This window comes from Leuciscus leuciscus, assembly GCF_965113295.1.
Source record: "Leuciscus leuciscus genome assembly, chromosome: 3".
Classification (NCBI taxonomy): domain Eukaryota; kingdom Metazoa; phylum Chordata; class Actinopteri; order Cypriniformes; family Leuciscidae; genus Leuciscus; species Leuciscus leuciscus.
The window spans coordinates 17565344-17582583 of record NC_138727.1 but is presented as its reverse complement, the minus strand read 5'-3'; the positions used below and the strand labels follow the sequence as shown (position 1 = coordinate 17582583).

The window sequence follows — 17240 nt, the reverse complement described above, 5'->3', positions numbered from 1 at the left end:
TCCGTGAATGCCGCCGTGCATGCCGGGATATGTGACGCGAAGTCCCACTACAGCGGCTGTTGTTGGCGCGTTGTTTTGAACGAAAAATGGAGTTGATACGTGCTCTGCAGTTATTAAAATTAAACAGCGTGTCTTCAGGTATAGTGTCATTTTTATCACGAGCATGTATTGGGAACAATTGCTAAATTATTTCTGAGACTCATCGTGTGTATTGTTCTATTAAACCTCAAAATATGTTGAGCTGCAACTGACACTGTCATCCCGGGGGTTTGTTTTGGTTTCGGGTCATAGTTTGTAATATGCGAGATTTTAGGTGTTTTTTAGCGAAACATTTTGTTCTGCTATATCCAAACTCACTGTCTTTTCTATCTAACGTTTAACTATCCGTTCAAATTGCCATAGTAATATTATATAGCCTAGTCATAGTGTAAATCGCATGCTCATAGTCTATTTTAAAACTTAATGAACTGCCTGCATAATGTTTGTGCATCATTAGCCACAGTGTAACTTACATATAGTATTGACTTGTTGAAATGTTTCAGACTGGGTGGATGCAGTGTGGGATTTCGAGTTCACCGACATAGACCCTCTTGACCCTGTTATTGAGGAGGAGATAAAGGAAGAGCCTGATGTTTTCAAAACAGTCTACATGCAACTTCTGACTTTCTCCAATGGGGATGATGACAATACACAGGTATAACTTGATGATTTTGTGATTTCTTTCTGTTTCACCTCACCAAGGGCTTACACAAACATAGTAGATCAGTTTTGTTATTCACTGCAATATTATCTACTTATGATTTCTTGATCATGTATTTTTTTCCTGTAGAGTGTCTGGGTGGTGTTTGGTGAGAATGGTGTCTCCGCAAAAACTTTGGTGGCTGTCCTGTCCTACTTCATCCTTAGTGCTAAAGCCAAAAATCCCAGTCTTGAACAGAGACTGTGTGGTCTACAGGCAGCGTCTCTATACTTGTTGCTGCTGAAAATACCAGGTCAGATTGCAACAGATTATTAATATAGCCTAGCCCTAGAGCAAAAAAACAACAACTGATTTTAAGTTTGTTAGTGATGTCAAGGACCTGTCATCCACAACCAAAATCCCTACATAAAAGCAAATGTGATTCCAGATCCTTCTATTTTAACATAACACTGTCAGAATGTCTCATTAGTTTATTTAATCTTTTTTTGTGTGTCCATCTTCAGGTAGTGTTGCGAATAAAGTGTACCATCAGATCCTTTTTGATACCTGTCTGAACATGCCCCTAAAATGCTGGCCTCAAGACTCTGGCAAGAAACGCAAGAAAGATTCTCTGAAATGCTCTCAAGGTGACCCCAAACCTGGAAAACGATCCAAACCCCCAAAGAAAGCGTCAGAAAAGGTATTGTATATATATTTTATTTTATTGTTTGTTTGCATGTGACATTTACACTCATCTTTAAAAGTGCATTTTCCTACTCTGACACGTTCCCAAAAGACTAGATTCAATCTATCTGTCAATGATAGTGTTGACAGTGATGTCATGTATTGCATATTTTTGTGTTTTGTTTCCCAGCAGATGGAGATTGATGATGATGAAGATGATGAAGAGGGGATGTACTTTTCTGCACAGGATTTGCTGAAACTAAGGGAGAGCATTGTATCACTGGTTCGCACACTTCTGAGACTCCTAGAGAGAATTTCGCTTCGAGACAAACCTCAGAGTGCTGACAGTTGTGTTCAGGTGTGTAAATGATGTGAGATGTGTGCCAGCCTCACCCAGCCTTTGTGTGCTTCTTGTGGTAGTTAGGGATTGGTCTTTTTTTGTTTTGTTTCTTCTACTCCATTTAAAAGAAGGTTGACCCCTTTGAAGTGTAGATAACGTTCTCAGAGCATATTTGTCTCAGCAGAAAAGCAGCGTTAATGTATAGATCTGAGTATGGTTAGAACACTTTCACATGTTGATATTGAAACCAACATGTGCATTTTGCAGTTATACTTAACAGAATGCTGAGATTTCTTACATTTATTTTCATTTTCAGCTTTTCACTGAACTTACCAACTTTGAACCAGTTATTGGAGATCTGTCATTCTCTCAGGAAAGGTAAATGCAAAATTAGAAAGATGAGGAAATGCATTACAGCATGTTTTAGTATTATTTATATACTAGTTTTAATTTTAATTAAAAAAATTTGTCTATCATTTTTATTCATTTTTTAATATTTCAATTTCAGTTTGTTCCCAAGGCAAGATTTACAATTGTTTTTTAGTTTTTTTCTCCTCAAATTTAAGTTTGTCATCTCATCTAATGTTTAAAATTGACTTCAATTTAGATTTGTTTTATGTTTTTAGTTTTTCTCCGCTCATGTTTGTTTGAGTAATGAGTGTGTTGCAGGTCTGTGTTTTATTGCTTGTTGTCTCCCCTCTACACTCCCAATTTTCCACAGATTTGCACACCCAATTTCTAACGACCAGACTAAATCAAACACAAAAAAAATTTATAGTTTTTAAAATTTTGTTTTAGTTAAAAATATCAAAACTGATGCATTTCTTCTTAAAGAGTCTTTTACACATACATCTGACTTTATATCAAGCTTTGCAGCCTTGTGTGTGTGTGTGTGTGTGTGTGTGTGTGTGTGTGTGTGTGTGTGTGTGTGTGTGTGTGTGTGTGTGTGTGTGTGTGTGTGTGTGTGTGTGTGTGTGTGTGTGTGTGTGTGTGTGTGTGTGTGTGTGTGTGTGTGTGTGTGTGTGTGTGTGTGTGTGTTTACAGGAATGTCGACCAATTAGAGAGTCTGCCTGAGCTGTCCTATCATGGACTGGGGCTACTCTGCTCAACCATTCATGGTGAAGGAGATGAGGTGTGTGGGGTTACTTCAAGAAGACCACTTTATTTTGGTTGCATGATTACATTGCTTGATCATTGTGTGTTGTATTATACAGTGCCGTCGCCGAGTGTTCCGCAAGCTACTGTATGTGATTCTAATGATGAAAGCACAGGAGAGATCCAAGCCATGTCTTCTTGCTCCATCTCAGGCTGTCTGTGGTGCCAGAGACCAGGCCATCCTTTTCATTAGGTTAGTGACTCCAGTTCCATTTCATATAGGAAAAGAGTTTCTTTTTTTTAAATGACATACAATCTCTAAATATATTATGTTGGATTTACTTTGTCCCCCAATATTTCTTCAGCATTGATACTATGAGTTGATTCTATCTGTTTTATGTGTTCTAGTCATATTGTTGATCAGCAGAGGGAGGCCACATTGCCACTTTTACGGATCATTGTGCAACACATCTGCCATCAGGTATATTTTATTTTAAAGGAACATTTTCATAAATAATTTCATTTTAATAATTTCAGTTTTGTCTTTATTGACACTCAACCCTCATGTCGTTCCTGATATATTTATTATATAGTTATTATTTTACACAAAATTCATCTAATTAACACACAATTAGATTTTCATAAAAATCTACATACAGTTGCATATATGACATATTATAGTGACCACAGCTGTTAAGTTTCAAAACAGACAAAAAGCACTATTAAAGAACCATAAAAGTAGTTCATACAACCTGTCTTATGTTCCAAATTTTCCAAAGCTATATACACATACAGACATCATTATTCACTATCAAATCATTCATGCAAGTCATTATGCAGCTCTCAAATCAATTCTAAGAACAACAACAGCAGCTTTCAGGTTTGGGTGAACTAACCTGTGAGGTGTCGCCATAAAAAAAAAAAAGATTCCATGTAATTCCCTGTAACTCTGTGTGTCAGATGGTGGAGAAGTCTGAATATCGATCCAGTGGAGCACAGGCAGTTGGGAAGCTGATGGCTAAGATGCCGTGCCAGGACTACGCAGCCATCGTTAAGTGGCTCTATAACTACTCCCAAAATAACAAGGTGAACAGTGTGACTATAACGGCCCCTTATTTGAGCACAACTTGACATTTGCACAGATTATTTGATATTTGTCAATGCACTGGTCTTTTCCTGATTCCTGAAAAAAACCTTCTCTACAGGTGGCATTTAGAATGTTTGCGCTTGATGTTACCATGGTCCTTCTGCAGCAGAGCGAGAGGGACGTGGACGACACAGTGGACCCTGAGCTGGCTGTGTTCCTGTCTCACAGGTTCCTGGTCCACAATATAATTTACAATCATCGTAATGACATCTCTCCCACGGTCAGAGGTCACGCATTGCACTGCCTGGCACAGTGTCTGGAGCTGGGTTCCCAGAATGCCACAAAATGTGTGCATGAGCTGTTCTCCAATAGTATGTATATTACAACAGTATAATAACTACATCTCAGTGTAAAAATGTTTGTATATGAGGGAATTCTATTATTTATTTGTAATATACATTTGAATACTGATTAAGCGCATTCTTTTTTCAGCAGGTGCTCAGACTATGCTGGATTCAGCCCAATCTGATCGTAAGATTGTATTTTGGTACTTAAAATGAAATTAGGTAGATGGATTTTTATAGTCAATGATGGTTCAGTGTGTGTTATGTTTTTCAGAAACTCTGAAAGGTCAGAAAACTGCCCTGACCTTCAGAACCATTGAGCTTACAAAACACAAGAGCATCACTACGACCAACAGGAGCGGTATGAATACTTCTTTTCAGAGTAAGTTTAACTCAAATAGGCCTTGTCATTTTAAATAAATTTTTTTTACATCACTGTTTCTTTATTAATTTTTTTTATTTACTTTTAGATGAGGAAACTATGGCTCTGTTTAAAAAGCATGTCAGTGATCCAAAAACCAATGCTAGAAAAAGTGCACTGGAGGTATGAAATACATTGTACACTTTGTAACATTTCACATTTTCCATATATTATACTTATATTATTAAAGTCAATGTTTATTGCACCAAAACGGTTCTTATTTATTTTTTACTGTATGTGACCACTTTCCACTATGGTCTATAAAATAGGCAGTTTTTGCTGAATTACCCAATAAATTACTATTTGTGATTGCCAGATCTTTGACCTTCAGATACTGGTGTAGCTCACAGTAGGGTTGGGTCACGATGTGCGATTAGTCGTCCAACTAGTAATATTTCTCTTTTTCAAAGAAATGTATACTTTTATTCAGCAAGGATGCATTGTTGATTTAAGTGACAGTAAAGACATGTGCGTGGTTAAATTCTATTTCAATTAATACTGTTCTTTAGAACTTTCTATTCATCAAACTCAAAGGATCCTAAACAAAAAAAGCCTCACTTTTTCCATAAACTTTCCAGAACTGTTTATTGAGCTCCAAATAAGCTGTTGAAAATTCAGTATGGCTATTACAGGAATAAATTAGGAATCAATTACGGTAGAAAACTGTTACTGTAAATTGTAATAATATTTCACAGTATTACTGATTTTGATCAAAAAAAGCATATGACTTCTTTAACAGAAAGCATTAAAGAATCTTACTTTTTAATGGTAGAGTATGCAAGGCCATTAGTTTCATTGTCAAAACTGTTTAAAGCAAGCAGATGTATCTGATCGTGTGTCTTTCATGTGTTTGTGTAGACCGTCATGAGTCTGCTGAAGCATGGTGTGGTCTCATGCAGTGCGGAGAATCTGAGTATACTGTCAGAGCGCTGCAGGGATCCTGCTGTCTCAGTGAAGAAGAAAGCCATGCAGTGCCTTATGGACCTCCTCGCTGTGAGCACCCCCTTCCAACCTCACATTACAACATTATTGCTGCATCTAACAGATGGATTCATACTGTCTAGTATCTGTTATGACCAATCAAATGATTAGCTAGTCAAAAGAGTCAAACTTTTACCTGTGCCTCTCCATTTTAATGTTTACAACTGAGGTCATGTTTAAATTCTAATCCTTGTGTTTTTAAGAACTTGACATTTATCCTGTTTTTCCTCACGACTTATCTTCAGCTGGTATGGTAGCTTTCTCTGACAAATAAGATATTAATCATATTTGTTTACTCATAAATGCACAATTTTACCCCCAAAATAATAACATGACGAATAAATAAACAAAATCATGAATTTTTTTTTTTTTTCACCCATGGAAATGGTGATGGCCTGGCCAATGAGGGGTTGCCATATCTCTTAAGGCCCGTTAATAACAAGAACGATAATTATAACTATATTAGCGTCCACACCAACGCACAGTCCTGCAGGTTGTCTACTGCCACTTTAAATGTTTAAGGATTCTGATTGGCTGTTAATGTTTTTATCGTCGTGTCAATGTAAAAAATCATTGTGAAAGTGATTCCAACCATTATCTTAATCAAAGACTTCAGATATACAAAGACGGTGCTCTCATATTACTAAATGGGAGAAACTACAATGCACAATATGGCAGAATAATTCCCGCTTTCTAAATAAAAGAGCCAATCGTTGATTGATAAAGTCATCTCGTCACTGGAGCTGCTGTAAGAAGCTCCGGTTGCTATAGAAACAGTACATTTTCTGAGAAGCATGCTTTTGACTGCACATAAATCTTTTGTAATGCTATTTTATCATAAGAAACCATTTCATGATTTATTTCAAATATGAAATTGAATCGTAAGCTTGGTAAACAGCTTTGGAGAATTTTATGTTTCCTCATTCAAAGAGAAAGGAGCAGTACTTGCAGGAGCAGTACTTTGCAGGAGCAGCGTGATTTTTTTTTTTTTAAACCAGTTCAGCGGAAATCCCCCCCAAAAAAATTTGAGTTTCAAAGATGGCTGCAGAGTGAAATGACTTGTCTTAAAGGGACTCTGCTATTTTTTTACATTTAGAATTATTTTTAAAACTATATCTTTATCGTAATTATTCTAGCTATCGTCCTTGGTGCAAACGGGCCTTTAACCTCAAGACAAGTGCTAGTTTATTTTGTATATCGTTTTCCTATAACCTTCTTTTTTTCAATTATGATGTGTCCAGGCTCTGCCTGAAAATAGAGAGGTACAGGAGGCCTGGCTGAGAGGAGTGTTACCGGCTGTCATGGACTCTGAGAGCTCTGTGCAGGAGAAAGCTCTAGAGTGTCTGGACCATGTCATCATCACTCATATTAAGAATCAAGGCAAATATCGGGATGGCGACACCTCTCAGAGGCTGGCCTGGGATTTACTGGGACTGATGTGTGAGAAGTGTCAAGACCTCAGGTTAGTTACACGTTGTCCTAATCATCTGTGACTACCAGTGTGTGACATGTCTCCCCCTTTCTTTGCTTTCATTGTTTTATTTCTGTCCTCCTCCACATCCTTCTCTTCTGTAGCCGGTATTTCAGCAAGGCTTTCAGCGTGTGGGCTCCACAGCAGAAGTTCACTCCTGCCTTTGTGAACAGTTTGCTGTCTCACACAGAGGGAGAGAGGGCCGCTGCTGCCTGGCTGCTGTTAGCTAAAATTGCCAGTTGCTCTCCTAAACTGAACTACAGCACCATTCTGGATACCTGGGAGAATACTATCAGGTCAGAAAACAGAGCGGAGGAAGTGGAATTTGTTGTGTCATCAAATCATATGGTAAATGTGCAGACAGTTATAAAGGAAAGAGGTCAAAGAGTATGTCGTTTTTTAGTGAATAATTTATTGTAATAGTGTAAATGGTGTCTGCTTGCTTTGCATGTGATTTTGTTCTAAAATATATTTTTTAATGATGTGTTTGTTTTAATTATCAGGTCACCAGTTGTTTCAGTTACAATGACCTGTCATATCTTGAGCGTTATGGGTGACATTGCCTCTAATATCAATGATGACACCAAGGCCAGAATAGTTGGTAAGTGTTGTGTGTCAGGACTGAAATGGGACTGAAATTATTGTAAATACGACACAAAAATGATTAATTGTGATTATAATTAAAAATAGTCGCCATTGGTGACAGGTGGTGTGGTTTCGTCTTACTTGATCTGGTGAGGTTGCATTAGTTTATTACATCTTTAAGGAGCAAACAAGTAGGTATTGTGAGCCAGTTCCTTTTAACCTGAATCTGACTTGTGGTTCAGTGAGTGTGTAAGACCAATTACTTGTGAGTTCAAGACTTTTTAAGTCAGGTTGGATTCAGATGAACTTAGAACCACTATTGTTTCATTTGTCCTTAAGTTTTTTTTAAAAGTCTTTGAAAAAAGTGTCTTATGCTCAGAAATTCTGAATTTTTTGGGGAAAATACTATTACAATTTAAACTAGAATAACTATTTTCTTTTTCAAGCATATTTTTAAATTTTACATTTATTCCTGTTGGCAAAGCTGAATTTTTAGCAGCCATTACTCCAGTCTTCAGTGTCACATGATCATTCTAAAATAGAAATCATTCTAAAATACTGATTTGGTGCTCAAGAAACATTTTGTATTATCAGTGTGAAATAGACATTTGTTTGGTAACATTATAAATATCTTTACTGTCAGTTTCATGTATCCTTGCTGAAAAATAAAATAAATGAATATATTACTTTAAAAAAGAAAAAATCTCACTGAGCCCAAACTTTTGAATGGTAGTGTAGGGTAGACAGTCTAATTACCTACTGGATGTTTATGTAACACTGGTAATTCAGTTAAAGTTACACATTCAAAACACTGCTTTGTTAGTAATGGAATTTTAACTCAAATACATTACAAATGTGTGCATGTTTTACCTGTGAAGATGATCTGATGGGCTGGTTAAAGACTTTCAGTCTGCCTTTGGAGGTGATCAACTCCTGTGTGGATACTCTGGTCAGGTTTGGCAGATCAGACAACACTCAGGACACATTGGTAAGATCATACACACTATTGCCAAGAAACCCTTATTAGATGTATTTTATTTATACTTTAATACTTTCTGTGTGTGTGTGTGTTTCAGAGGTTCCTGGATCGTTTCTGTGGAGAGCTGGTCTCTGTTTGTGAGAGTTATCTTTCTGGTGTCATTCTACAAGAGAAAGGAGCTATGAACATCAATGAAGACCTTCTGGTACAGACAGAGCCTTTATTAATCACACTTTTTTCTTTGAGGCCTACTTATAACATTATTAAAGTTTTTGCTGCAAAAACAATCAATTGTTCACCCTCTCTGATCCTTCTAGTTAAACGGCTGTTTTGTTTTGTTTTTCTTGCTGTTGTGCTTTTTAAATCAGAAAGCAACAATATAGTGTCTGTTTACACCTGGTCACTTCATGCGTTTTCTCTGATCGGAAAAGACAAGGTGTACTGTAAATGTCCTCCGAAACGCTTTTGAGACTGATGGTTTCAGGAGGTGGTTTGAGACTCGTTCCAAACGAAACTGGACAACCGAAATGCATCTGGTTGTTGAAGCCACATATGTAAATTTTACTCGTGTGAGAGTGTGTTAGGCTATCGGCAGCCAGATATGACAGTGCAACTGCAACACGCAATGCCACAGATATGGCCCACCTCAGATGAGCAGCTGAGTATTTCTTCAGCAAGCAGATCCTCAAAATGCCGCACTGAACTGTTTAAGAGGGAAATGGCTTTCTGGGAAGAAGCTGTTCCTGTGCCCTAGATGTTTCAGGTCACTGGGCAATAGAACGTCTAGACACAGGAACAGCTTCTTCCCACAGGCCATTTCCCTCTTAAACGGTTAAATGCCTCCCAAGGCATAAGCCTGTAAGTGCAATACTCCACTGCTTAGTGCAATATCTTTGTAAACTTAGTTGATATTCATTCATATTTCTCATAATACTGTAAATATGTTTGTGTCTTTCTTTATTCTTTTATATATTTTTAAGAAATATTCCTTGTTTTTGCAAGCATTCTGATTCCAAAACGAAGCTGAAAGTTCAGAGTCGCATCGTGAACATACAATAATTCAAAATAGTGAAGCTAAATAATCTCAGAATAAACAGAAAAATAAGCTGATGCCGCTCTCTCTCCTATTGATGTCTTGATGAGAAATTAGCTGATGATAAATAGTATGCAGCTCTTGTTGATGTTAAATTTGCATATGGTGCGGGAATTGAAGATCGGATTTATATTTGTTTTGCAGAGACACCTTTATGTGGCTGAGTGTAAATGGAACAGTTTTCACAAATCGGATGGCTTTCTGATCAGTAAAAGTGACCAGTAAACAGGCCCAGTAGCTTTATAGTGTTAATGCATTATCTAACATAGTTTTTAACCACTCAATCCTTCACTCTGTCACAGCCACTTTATAAACCTGCATTACATTATTAAAGAAATCACAAAACTATTGCTCTTGAAATAGCAAATTAGACTTAAATGATCATAAACCTTTAAAAATGAACGTACCTTTGCATTAAACTCAAAAACGAATCTCAGAGACCACAACTTGTTAAAAGCGTTAAATAAAGTGATAGTTTAATTTACATTTTGCATTTTAAAATGGCAATGTTATATTCCCTTCAATGTATCCTGTGTATCTCAGGTGAAACATCTTAATACGCTTGGTGCCACTTCTCTCCACTGTCCTTCTAAAGTGGGGAAGAGAATTTTCCTTCTGGTTCAGTCTGTTCTAACTCCTTCAGAGCAGCTAGGTGAGCCCATGAATTTTATTTTTTGTTGCTGTTGTTGCTTGGTATGGATGCACATCTATCCCAGGATTCTCATCATGTGCATGTGTCATTTCAGTAATTCACATCCAAGAGCTTTTCATAAATCTGCTGTAGCTGTAAGCACAGATTAAGATGCAATTTACAGCTGGTGTCAATATCAAGGTCTTAGAATAATGCTTTAAAAACATCTGTCTCATCAACTGCATGTTTTGTTTTTTGTTCTGTGTTTTCTTTCAGTTCCTGCTGAAGGACATGAACTGCCTGCTAGTCAGCCTCTGTCTCAGTTCAAACCCAATTCCATGCCAACAGTGGTCCGAGCTCATGCTGTTATCACATTAGGTGATAAACATTTACAAACCGTTTCTTTTTTTTTTGAGATGCACATTACCCAGCTGGCTCAATGTGATACAATTGTTCTCTCTGTGTCATAGGTAAGCTTTGTTTGCAGCACGAGGAACTAATGTTGAAGTATCTCCCTGTGTTTGCGCGGGAGCTGGAAGTGGGCACAGAGCTGGCCGTGCGCAGTAACGTGGTGGTGGTGATGTGCGACCTTTGCGTGCGTTACACCAACACAGTGAGCCGATATATCCCAAACATCTCAGCATGTCTGAGAGACAAAGAGCCCATCGTCCGAGAACAGACCCTCATTATGCTCACCAACTTACTGCAGGTACTCATGCAAGACCCTCCAAGCATTTTTTTAATTTTTATTTATCTGGCTGTGTCAGATTCTTTAAATGTCCTGTATTGTGATGTTTTGCTCTTCAATAGGAGGAATATGTGAAATGGAAAGGTGCGCTGTTTTTCCGCTTTGCTATTGCTCTTGTGGACCAAAATCCTGCCATTGCAGAGTAAGAAATATGGCTTCACAAAGAAAAGCTTATTACAGTGCAGTTTCTTTTGCCATTTAATATAATGTTGTTGTTGTTGTTGTTTTTCGTTTGTTTAGTCTCTGTGAGTACTGCCTGGTTGACCTCCTGCTTAAGAAGAGTCCCCTCATGTTTTCCCAGCATTTCACTGAGTGCATTTTCTACTTCAACTCTTATGAGAAACATAAGAAATATAATAAATTTCCTCAAACTGAGAGGTACATTCTGAAATCCATCGTATGTTAGAGTTTTTTCAGTGGTTCAGAAACAATGTTTCATTTCCTTTCCCTTTATGGGAGGAATTGACTAATGTGGAATGCTAGGAGTTCTGAAAATGTGTTTGTTTTTTTTTTCTGTCAGTGAGAAAAGCAGGTTTTCTCTGAGAGGACCCCAGAATCAAGGCAAACGCTTCAGGATCTACAGGTTCCTATTGAAAAACTTTACAGATGAGCAACGCTTCAATATCACCTCCAAAATCTGCCAGGACATTCTTGGTGAGAGCTGTTTGTGATGGATTGCTTTCTGTGGTGTTTGCAGTGTGCAGGGTTTGTACAGATTTTGTGAAATTTAAGCACTTTTCCAGCACATTCAATGGGCTTCCAAGCAGGACAAAATACAGTGACTGAAACAGTGAGTTGACAAAACTGGCTGGAGAAAAATACCTTTTTACACCAGAGGCTATGCGATATAGTGAAATGAATCGCAGACGAATGGTCCTTTTACACCAAGAGCAAAAATTTATATGAAACAAAAAATTTAATCTGAATGATTCAGGCTGAAGGAAGTACAAATTCACATCTGTTCAGTGCAACAAAAACACCTTTTCTGCTGCGATACCATTCCAGATATTAAAAGAACAGAACACAGGGGACCCATGACTCGGGCTGCATTTGAATACGCATACGTCCCTACTAAATGGTAGGCGAAAAACAGTATGTGACAAAAGTATGTCCGATACTTCTCATAAAAGAGAAAGTACTCATAAAAGAGTAGGCAAAAAGTACCGTATGACCTACTACTTCCGGCAAGATTCTGAAGTGTGCATACGATGAACACTTTACTATCCCATGAGGCCACAGGAGAGGATTTATAAATGGCAGTAAAGCAATGTAACTCACGCTGGTAGGTCACATGATAATGACAACATGGCGAATGTAGTATGTCCAGTAGACATTCATACTACACACATTTATACTATATAGAGCATCATTTTTTAGCGGCCGTGGAGTAATTACCTACTTGTAATGAGTACCTACTCATGAGAGTATGCGATTACTGACACAGACTCGATCTTTAAAAAAAAGAAAAATATTTATTAATCTAACTGAAAGTTCTAAGGAAAAATACCAAGCATTTATTTTCAAAGAGGATCTTCAAAATTCAAGGACATTTCAAACATTGAAACTCTTTATGAACCCTAAATAGAGCAACAGCCCCACCCGATCACAATTTTGTTACAATGTTGTTTATCAATGTTTAACCCTTTAACTATGGTGTTTTTTTCAGTATCAGGAATATTTATCCATGACTTATGTAGCTGTAAATCCAATTTACAGGTTGAAAGCAAATGGTTAGGGACTCAACAGAAGTTCAGAGAAACACTGGTTTATTACATAGATGTGACCCTTACAGATGCCTCTCTTCTCCAGCCAGTTTTGTGGACTCTGAGCTGCCTCTGGACTCTCAGGGTTCAGAGTTGCTTGCAGATACATTTGACATCCTCTCCCTGAAGGAGTTGAAACTGTCAGCCATGAGCGGCCCAGCATCAGGAGAGGAACCTCAGGAGGATGAGATGGCCATGGCTAAAGCTGTCTTACAGGTGGCCCAGAAAAAGTTGGTGTCACAGGTGAGAGAACATCCTGAGTGTAAAAACTGGGGGTGGTCATCATCAGATCTTTGTTAAACTTGCCATCTGTCTTATGTGCAGGTCCAAAAGAGAATCTTTGTGGAGAATGTTATTCCTATCATCATCAGTCTGAAGAAAATGCTGGAAGAGCAACACTCACCTGTCCTGAAACACCTTATGGCGTACCTACAGGTGATGCATACAGACATGATTAGATAAGGGATGTGCCCCCCCACCCCTCCCTACTTCTTTAAATAAATTAGATTTAAATTTTTTGTCTACATATCAAACACATCAAACAAATGTCTTGGGCCATTGCATCTCATCTAATGGTTTTTCATTCTTAATGAATTTCATTCTCATCTAATTTTTTTTCATTCTTAAGTTCAGTCAGAATGATAAAAAAATAAAAAATAAACTGTAGTGCCGTAATGGATCCTTTTCACGTTTTCATGTTCTCAGAAGCAGAAGTCATCGTAGTTGGGTAAACTTCCATGGTGATGAACAAGAGAATACAACAAATATAATGTTTTGTTATAATTTGCTCAAATAGTAAACTATAGTCCATGATAGGGTTTCTGTGACTTTACAAAAGAGGGAAGAAATATAGAGAGATTGATTATGGTGTTTAGAAAAGAGAAAGATGTCAAATTTGCTGCCCCTTCCTCAGACATTGTGGGAATGCTAAGTTAATATAACACAATATATTCTGTGAAAAGGGTCCTTTAGTTTACACTGATTCATCAAACACATCCTTGTGGTAGTTTTAGTACTTATGTTATGTAGCAATGTTTTAATTAACTGACAGATTGAAAGCACACAAAAAATGCGAATGTGTCATTAAGTAATATTTTATGACATTAAATCATATTAATTTATTCATACATTTAAAATAAACCACAATTTAAAAATCAAGAGAGAAGATGAGGCAATTGATCATTGGTGTAATTTGAGTTAATGTCAAGTTATTTACACCCATCACAAGACAAGCCTTTTGTTTATGTGTGTATTGCAGGTGACCATGCAGGACTATCGTTCAGAAGTGAAGGAGCTGTTTGCTGCTGATGAGCAGTTGGCTGCAGAGGTGGAGTATAACCTGAAGCAGTTTGAAAAGGAAAAACAACAACAAGAACAACAACAGATGGAAAACCAATTGGCCAACTTCACAATGTCACCCCGACAAAACGTTAGTCAAATATACGCATGCATCGGAAAGCAGCAGAAATTTGCCAACAAAGCCTTTACTGCCAGTTTTTGACCTTCTTCTCTCTTTCTTTCCTCTGTTTCCCTCCCTTGCCCATTCTTCTTTAGGGTAATGCCATGGCTTCTCCTGCCCAGGCAGCAAATGTTGGGAGGCAGACACCGAGGGGAGGTTTTGCCACCCCTCTACATCCTCATGCTAATAAAGGACCCGCACGAACCCCAAAATCTGCTGATGCTCTGAGGTAAAACTGAGCCACATCCAAGTACAACAGATAACCTGTCACTTTTTTAGTTAGATATCACCAATATCAATATAATAATATCAGCAGCAGCACACTTTATCTATAAAAATAAGGCAAAAGTGTTATGTATGAATATTCACATCACTTTTACAATTATTCGTTCTCTCAGGTGCCGCACAAATGCAGGCATGGTAACTCCAGTCAGGGGCCATTCTTCCCGTACAGCGTTTTCAACAGGTAAACCAAAATCAGCATTTTCTTTTGTCAGCAACCCAACAATAATATTGCTCATACAGAACAACACAGATCAGTCATTTCTGAAAAAATAAAATAAAATAAAAATCTTAATTTATATTCTTTTTTTTATTTATTTTATATATATATCTGCAGTACAATAATTAATCACACAACTTCAAGGGTATTTTAGATCATATATTTTATTATAATTATATTATAAAGAACATCTATATTATCGGTTGAAAAGAATTTTTAATCTCTCTCTCTCTCTCCCTCCCTCTCCTGACAGGACGAGGAAAACAAGTTGGGAGAGCCATTAGTACTCCACAGGGTAAGATTAATTCATTTGGACGTCTCCCATAATTACAAAAGTCCATCTTTAGGGAAACCGCTATTTAATTGAGCTCTTTTCTGATTCTTTTTAAGCGAGCATCAATGAAGTGACATTTGGAGAGCAAGTCAGTGCCATCTGCAATGAATCTAGAAGAGGTATGTTTTTGCGAATGGTCATTCACATTTAGTCTTATGGTCAGAAATCTCATTTACAATACTATGGTGTTCAAATGTTTTAAACCATTCAACAAGTACTTGGAAATTTGCGAAAATGGTCAAATGTGTACTTAGTTACAGGTAGCAAAGATGCGGAGGAAGAAGAGGGTGTTCTACATCTGATGTCACCAGAGCAACAGTAAGCTTATACATTTCATTATGCATTGAGAGCTAAGCTGAATTTACATTTATTCATTAAACAGACACTTTTAAATAAAGTTACTTAATGAGGGATACAACAAGCACTTCATCTTAAAGAGGCAATATAAACGAGAAGTGATGGTAATACAAAGTTTTAGACATCGTTCATTAACATTTCAGTTAAAGGTACACTGTTAAAAAACAGAACTGCATGCATTTTGCAGAATAAATTTTTTTTGGTTGTGCTTCGGCACTGCATGTGGATGAAAATGGTCATCCTACTGCTCATAAAACATTCCCTACTAGACTTAAGGAACATAACCAGTTTAGATAGAAAGGATCTCAAGCTGTCTAGCTGAAGATGTTACTGTAGCTTTACCCATTAATAGACAAGGTACTTCCTTGAAAATTATTTTCAGCACAGCGCTACAACAACCATAATGAAATGACCCTTCACAATGTTTTACAATGAACTAAAAATATTAGATGAAGCATGAAGGTATATTGGTTAAGATTTCTTTTTTTCTTTTTTATTCCGCCCTTTAGAAAACCAGTGCCCAGGCAGTGGAATGTGGAATCTCCTCTTGTACAAAAACTGAGATCCAAGAAAAGGTTTCAGTGAATGTTTATCTGTGCATTTATTATGATGTAGTATGTATTGATTCTACCTTTCAGTTCACTGTACCTTTATAACAAGCCCTCTTTATTTCACTTTTCTCTTGATTACTCTCCTTTTTTACCATTTCATCGACTTGTCTTGTTTGTAAAAAGGAAATGTTATTAAATGCTTTTGATACTTTGGATCGTATCATGTGGATTTCCTCCAAACCTGGTTTTTATATGGAAATGTACTGAATGTGTCTGAAATTTGCAATCTACTATCCCTGCCGTTCATATCAGTAGAGAAAGTGTGGCAACTAATGATTATTATATGGAGCAGATTTATCACCCATTGGTACACAAGTGTTCTGTCTCTCCTTTATGATGTTTTTCTAAAACTGTAAAGTAAACATAAAGAAAGAGTCTTTGAGAGAGGCTTATATATATATATATAATAAAACATTTTGTCATGCAAGTGACTTTTTTTTTAAGGTATAATCCACTTTCTTGTGTGCTTTTAATCCTTGAATATTATCATCTGTGTCTACAGAGTGGATTACCTGTGTTTGCTGTCTTTATTGCAGATGAAGTGGATTAAATGTATTTGACGAGACATTCATATGAGACGTTTCCAATGTTCAAATGTAGCAACCGAAATACTTTCATTCAGTACTTTAGTGTTTAATACAGCACCTGTGTGTACAAGAATAAAGTTTAATATAGGCTATTTAAATACCAATAAAGTGAGGTCTATATTTTTTATATCAGTTTTATTTTGATAAACATGACATAAAATAAAGGCAACTACAATTACATGGAGTTTTTACTGTTATAAAAACAGATTTTTGAGCATTAGCATAGCTGAAGGTGTCAGAATAAACATGAAATGCACATTGTTGTCTTTTGAAGATCACAGCATATATACTGTTTATGAACAAAATATAATCAGTCATAAAAATACACAAAGAAAAGCATAAAATTATGCCAATACTGCACATAAACAGGCTGCTTGATAAATATAAATCTGACATTTTTCTTTGAAGAGAATGGTAAACCCTACATTTATGAGGACAAAATATCCCCACCAAGATGGCAATGTCCGAAATCCTTTTACTTGTGGGGAC

At 36.9% G+C, this 17240-nt stretch overlaps 1 protein-coding gene across 3 annotated transcripts; it reads left to right on the top strand.

Annotated features, from left to right (window-relative positions):
- The first annotated feature begins 6 nt into the window (after nucleotides 1-6).
- On the top strand, nucleotides 7-16319 carry ncapd3 (non-SMC condensin II complex, subunit D3). Of its 3 annotated transcripts, none has more exons than XM_082164976.1 (35): nucleotides 7-138; nucleotides 543-694; nucleotides 830-992; nucleotides 1204-1379; nucleotides 1557-1721; nucleotides 2020-2081; nucleotides 2748-2835; nucleotides 2918-3051; nucleotides 3207-3279; nucleotides 3759-3884; nucleotides 4004-4256; nucleotides 4378-4416; nucleotides 4504-4611; nucleotides 4700-4773; nucleotides 5509-5643; nucleotides 6873-7093; nucleotides 7207-7398; nucleotides 7606-7703; nucleotides 8566-8675; nucleotides 8764-8871; nucleotides 10303-10411; nucleotides 10667-10768; nucleotides 10861-11099; nucleotides 11201-11280; nucleotides 11379-11516; nucleotides 11659-11792; nucleotides 12948-13144; nucleotides 13226-13336; nucleotides 14160-14330; nucleotides 14456-14589; nucleotides 14759-14826; nucleotides 15116-15157; nucleotides 15253-15315; nucleotides 15451-15514; nucleotides 16063-16319. In XM_082164976.1, exons 1-35 carry the CDS (start codon nucleotides 87-89, stop codon nucleotides 16136-16138), a joined length of 4257 nt encoding a protein of 1418 aa, XP_082021102.1. In that variant the 5' UTR covers nucleotides 7-86; the 3' UTR covers nucleotides 16139-16319. The 3 variants fall into 3 exon arrangements, with proteins under 3 accessions (XP_082021102.1, XP_082021103.1, XP_082021101.1); XM_082164977.1 differs by having other exon boundaries at nucleotides 1554-1721; nucleotides 4381-4416; XM_082164975.1 differs by having other exon boundaries at nucleotides 1554-1721.
- The last annotated feature ends 921 nt before the right edge of the window (nucleotides 16320-17240 follow it).